The sequence below is a fragment of the Atta colombica genome, unplaced genomic scaffold (genome assembly GCF_001594045.1).
Source record: "Atta colombica isolate Treedump-2 unplaced genomic scaffold, Acol1.0 scaffold49, whole genome shotgun sequence".
Taxonomy (NCBI): Eukaryota; Metazoa; Arthropoda; class Insecta; order Hymenoptera; family Formicidae; genus Atta; species Atta colombica.
Window position 1 is genome coordinate 1986011 of NW_017259538.1, and position 6393 is coordinate 1992403.

A 6393-nucleotide genomic window follows, 5' to 3' on the forward strand; every position below is an offset into this window, starting at 1 on the left:
TTACAAATATATAAAACTCGACTAAACTTAAGACATTCGTTTAGTCGAGTTTTATATATTTGTAACAAAAAATATACATAATTAAATATTTTTTTAGTTTCGTTTAGCTATCGAATAAATACTTTTTTTCAAATTTATGTATTTTGTTAATGCAGACGTTTTCTTTTCTAATTTTTTAAATAATGTTTTAATAATGAAATTCAATCTGGAATACAAGCCTTATGATAAAAAAATCTTGCATTTGCTATACTTTGCAGATGTATGACTTCGATGGCGATTTTGAGACGATTTACACGGGAGAAACAGATGTACGAACGATAGGCTTGATCGATAAGTATAATGGGGACGTGAACTTACCGCAATGGACTGGTAAATGCGCGAATGTGCAAGGCGCGAGTGATGGTGTTAAGTTTCCGAGTTACATCGAGCCTAACGACACAATCCTCTTCTTTCGCAAGAGCCTCTGCCGAAGTGCACGCTTGGTAATTTTGATTATTGCAATCACATCACGCAGCGAAATAGTTAAACAGTTGGACTAATCTTCTGCCAAGTCATGCGATTCGCATGTAATGTTATTTCTTCTATTATTGACTTTCTTCCCTTATATAGAATGCTCGTAAATTATTCTTGTGCAATTGACGGATCTATCTCTCAATTACAACTCGACAATCTTTCCTCAAGGAAGACCTGTTTTTTTATGTCTTTTTTATTTCTGCATGTTAATTTATAATGTTAAGAATTAGATCACAACTGATTTTTAAATTAAAAATCCTTTAAAATATTAAACTTATTTCTTTCGATAAATACTTATATAAAAGCTATTTAAATATTTATCTCAATATCTTTAGATATTCTTTAGATAGTCAGAAAAAAACCTTTATCTATAAAAAATTTGTTGTAATAATAAATTATTATAATAAAATATTTAAAATGTGATAATACCTCATTTACAAAAATTTAAAAATTTCTTTTTATAAAATCCCTTTACAATATTTCTTCCAAAGGTACGAATTGGAGAAAAAACGCTGCAAGGATTAGAAACATACAAATACACATTTATGGAGAATGAATTGGACAACGGAGCAGTAAATCCAGAAAATAAATGCTTCTGTCGCAAAGGATTCTGTCTAAAACCCGGCTTAATTGATGTAACCGATTGTTATTACGGTAAGATATCAGTACATCAGTTAATTTCAATAAATTATTCTTTAATATAATAAATATTCCAAATTGAAGTCGGATTAAACTTCTCTCCGATGAATAAATTATTATACTTAATGCATTTATATATATATACATTTGATGCATATTTAATTGGTCAGTATATATCATTAACATCCTTGCTTCTTATATAATTTATTATTATTAAGTACCTCAATCATTTCATTGCCGAGTGTCTTTTATAAGAAATAGACTTGTGAGAGAATGGAATTTCGATATGCATCAATTCTTATGTTATATTCGCATTACTATTTACCACAGTTGCGGTACTTATTTCTATTGAAGTGTTGTGAGATTCCGATTGCTTTGGTCATATTGCAATAAAAATCAGAAAATTCCAATTTTCGACGCAAATAAAAGAAAATGAAGGAAAAAAATAGAGATAATTTATATTTTTAGAATTATTTACCTCGACAAAAGCAGATTCAGAAAATTCGTCTTTAATGCATCTATTCCGATAAAATGTTACAAATGATCGAGTCGCGTTCATGATAATAAAATTATATCACGTTGGTTACGTCATAAAGTAAGTAAATTTCTTCCACTGGGCGACACGAAAACATCTTAGAAGAATCGAAAATGTCGATGTTTTACGTCTCGTGTAATCCAACGATTTACAAGCAAATTTTCGTGTTCAAAATAGATCTGTCAAATAAAAATTGTATTAATATATTATAAAATTTTCCCGATTTTTATAGGATTTCCAATTGCCTTGTCGTATCCACATTTTTACAAGAGTGACCCATCGTTCCTAGAAGCCATCGAAGGATTGGAACCCAATAAGGAATTGCATGAATCTTATTTCTACATTCAACCGAAGTCCGGGACACCCATAAATTTAGCATCCCGATTCCAAATTAACATGGTACTGCAGAATATCGGACACATGGCTAGGGTGGAAAAGTTCCCCCATATGACAATTCCATTACTATGGTTCGAAATTGTAAGTATAGAAAATATCAATTCAAAATTTAATGGATTTAATTTAATAATTAAATTAATTTAATTGATTTAATTGATTTTGTTGACTTAATTGATTTAATTGCATACATTAATTGATTTAGTTTAATAATGTTCTACTTTTTAAAATTGTCTTCTGAAGGATCAAAAGATTAACTTTTAATTACTTCCGTATTAATTAATTATGGGTACAGTCCTAATGCTACAAATGCTTCAAAATATTTAATTGATCAATTAAATTAATTAAAGTGTGCCTCACAGCATTTATAGCGTTCATATGAATGAATTGTGTATATTGATTTTTGCAATATCAGCGATTTCTTCATTTCGAAATTATATCGAACATGTAAAAAATAATAAAATATGATCTTTTCTTTTCAGGGAATGTACAAATTGCCGTTAAATTTGAACCTTCGTTTTTGGTTTTACCTGAACTTCATGCCAGTCCTAGCGGAAGTATCGATGTATTTACTATTCCTTTCCGGAACAGTGTTGCTTGTATGGTGCATCATGAGGATACTGTTTCATCAGACGAAGAAATCATCGGAATGGCTGGAAATGAAAAGGAAGCAACGAAAGGCACATACGGACAAGCAAATTGATCCGAAGGTGAAAGACATAGACGTGTTCAGCACGCTTTTGACCTCTGGCGATCCGAATCTGATGATGGTGTAATTATAGGTATAGTGATCGAGCTATAATGAGAAGGGACAATACATTATTTCTTCAATAGCTTTGTGGCCATTATCCTTATTAGTTGGTGAAACAATGTGTTGTGAAACAAATAAAGTAAAGTATATTATTTTACTATATTTATATACTATATCATACTTTATATTGGGTTGTCCGGAAAGTTTATGTTGAAGGAAAATTGAAATCAAAAAATTTAAATTTTAGTATACATTTATTAAATTATATAGGTTAAGCGGCACGAACTTTCCGGACAACCCAATATATTATTAGATGCCCGCATACATGTTAAGTCAGGATATCAAAGTCACATCATTTGATTTAATCTCTAGTTTCTGATAGAATCAATTCATATAAATATTTCCATTTTTATAATTTTGATTATCTAATTATTAATAATTAACGGAAGTATTTTTCGAAATCTGTATCTGATTATTTTCCGTTACTTTATATTTTTCAATAACTATCATTAACCAGTTTTATCAAAATTGTTTCTCATATAGCATAAACTTAATATAGAAATATACACAATTTTAGTAGCAATGTTATTTGTCTATCTACAGTTTAGTATTATATATTAAACAAAACTATTTTCTTGCTCACAGCATAGTTCATTGTATAATAATTATACAAATGATGTAAGTTACCTACATCATTGTAATGAAATTTTGCTTGTTACAGAAATTCTTCAAAAATTCAATTTTTCCTTTTAAAAAAAATTCTTTATACAATTTAAAAATGTCTTTAAAAAATATAATTTTGAACTTTTTAATGAAAGAATAACACATTCTATTTTTATCAAGATATTTAACTTCATCGATTACATATAAAGATCGGCAAAAAAAATGTTATCACACATTACAATTATAATAAGATTGCATAAAATTAGAATAAAATAAAAAGGGGAGAAAGAAAAAGAGACATATAACGTTACTATTACATCAGAGCTATTTCCTTATTGTAAGCGCTGATTCATCATATCACTCTAATCATGCATCGGACAGAATCATTTCATTTTAATCGCATAGTCGGAATATAATTTTTTTCCATTTTACTTTCACTCTTTACTTTTCTATTCACTCTTAATTTTTCTAAATAAGAATTTTTTGAGCATTAGTTTTAAAAAAAGTATAATTTGTGCGTAAACATTTCTAAAAAAATTTCTGAATTTTCTAATTAGAATTACGAAATTATAATATAAAGATACTCCATATGTTCATTATACCAATGGTGCTTCATTATTTCTAAATAAACTTTAATTACTGTAAGTAAATGACATGCTAATAAATCATGTCTGTGATTGTTTTATTTTGCTCTCATATTTTATAACAGTATTTTTTTAAATATGATATAATGTAGAGAGGAATTCTACAATATAAATCCCTATATAGAGACAGCGAAAGATTATATCGACATTAGAGGAATATATTGTTACATTAATCGCCAAGCTCAAATTTAAACAATTAACAGACATTAAATTGACAATCGCTCAATTATTATATAATGTATGTTTAAAACTAGAGATAATTTAATAAATTTTTAACAACATTAAAAAACAACAAAATGAAGAGAACATTACATTAAAAAGAATTATAGCAAATTTAACAATGTTACTCTTTAGGCAAAATCGATTATTACTTTTTAAATATATATGTATTGTAGAATATCCATATGCAAATTAATCTGTTTAATGTTACTGCTTGGAATCAACTGGAATTTTAATTCATTTATCTTTTCTATTTTTTGTACTCTTTTCTCTTGTTTTAGAAAAAATTTATTTACTAGAAACTTGCCATTTATCAAATAATAGATAGAATTCTAAAATAGAGATATTCCAAGTAGTAATATTAATAAAGCAAACTATTCTGTATATCTAGAGATCTCAGATAGGGCCCATATCACATCATAGGCTATATCATGGATTCCTCTCCACATGGACAACAATCCGTGATTATCAATAACATAATCTCATGATGAAAACATGTGGAGAGGACCAAATCGACTTGAATATAATTCAGTAAATTATTCAACTTTACACCTTTTTTAATATAAATTATCTTATATAGGATGGGACATTTAAAGTGTTACAAGCTATTATCCCAAAAAGTGCGTCAAAAATATGTTCAAACAAAAGTTGTATCATTTTAAGAAAGACAAATAATAATAAAAGCATTTCTTTTTAAAATCTTTTTCCAAAGATCACATGGAAGTCGCCTCCACTTTTTTAAATGAAATATTTTTTAAATATGATACATTTTTAATATGATAATATGATACATTTTTTTCATAATATGATTCTCCTAACTATTCTGCGTATAAAAATATTACTTTTTCTTTTAAAAAAAACATATTTTTTTTAATATGCACAAAGTAATAAAATCTAATGAAAAATATATAGGTAATACAAAGAAAAAACATATAGTGATTTTTTTTAAATGATATGTAGTTAGATCATATACTTTAAATGTCCTATATTAATTCTAATAATTTGTGGATCGGATGATACGAAAATTAATGCGTCGAAGTTTTAATTTGTCACCTAAAATCAGAATGGAAATAATTTTTATCTGTAGTGTGACATAACGAATATGTAGTTATATAATACCTAATGTATTTCGCATTGGATTTTTTAATCTCAATGTAAATATGTAATTTATGAATTATTAAACATGTAATGTGCATTGACAATGAGACGTTATATCTAAAATTTCGTATATATATCTCCTATACTAAAAACAAATTTAAAAAATATAGATAAGATCGTATGTATCTTTATTGTTTGTAAAAAAAAACAAATTCTTTATACATTTATTTTTTGTAAGAAACCAGGAAATTACGCACCATAAGGGAGCAAAAGTCATTTTTAATATAGATCATAGGAATGAAGAAACAAGTATTTTTTAATATGTATAGATCATAAATGTAAATATAACAATATAACCTTCTACGAAAAATTTTTTCTAAAAAATATCTTGCCTTATTTGTTATAAACATTACAGAAATATAAATTTAATATGATTACAATTAAGAATGTGCTCATATATTTAATAAAATACTTAGAAATAAAAATAAGTTTCGTAATATTATTTGCGGATATGACAAATTTTTGAGAAAGTATTTTTTTATGAAATATGAGATATAAATTTAATAAAAAGAAGATCCTTAGATGTGTGATAATTAAGCTATTGAAATATATACACACACACGCGCGCGCGCGCGCATGTAAATATATATATATATTGATATTATACAAAATTTGTTTCTTTTCCGAAAATATTCTTTTTGCATTTATTTTATAAATAAATAATATTAAAATAAAAGTCTTAATCACAAATTTACACATGATCACATGTTTCAAAAACTTCCAAGAAATTTGTTTTTGTTTAATTTTATGAATAAATACAATTAATCATATATAATAAAAAAAAATATTTAATAAATACAATATGAAAATTTTGTAGATACATATAGAAAAATTTATTCATAATTAAATGTATCGATTATAAACAGCATTACTCCTGT

General features: G+C 26.3%; 1 protein-coding gene across 4 annotated transcripts in view; it reads left to right on the plus strand.

The window, feature by feature from the left end:
- Positions 1-2942, plus strand: part of LOC108691650 (scavenger receptor class B member 1-like) — a 28871-nt gene extending 25929 nt beyond the window's left edge. For 3 of the 4 annotated variants that reach the window (XM_018199501.1, XM_018199506.1, XM_018199505.1), the window contains 4 exons: positions 258-482; positions 1005-1167; positions 1920-2164; positions 2563-2942. In XM_018199501.1, coding sequence (XP_018054990.1) covers positions 258-482; positions 1005-1167; positions 1920-2164; positions 2563-2856 — 927 coding nt within the window. In that variant the 3' untranslated portion in view covers positions 2857-2942. The remainder of the gene's footprint in view (positions 1-257; positions 483-1004; positions 1168-1919; positions 2165-2562) is intronic. The other variant, XM_018199502.1, reaches the window with a different exon arrangement.
- The last annotated feature ends 3451 nt before the right edge of the window (positions 2943-6393 follow it).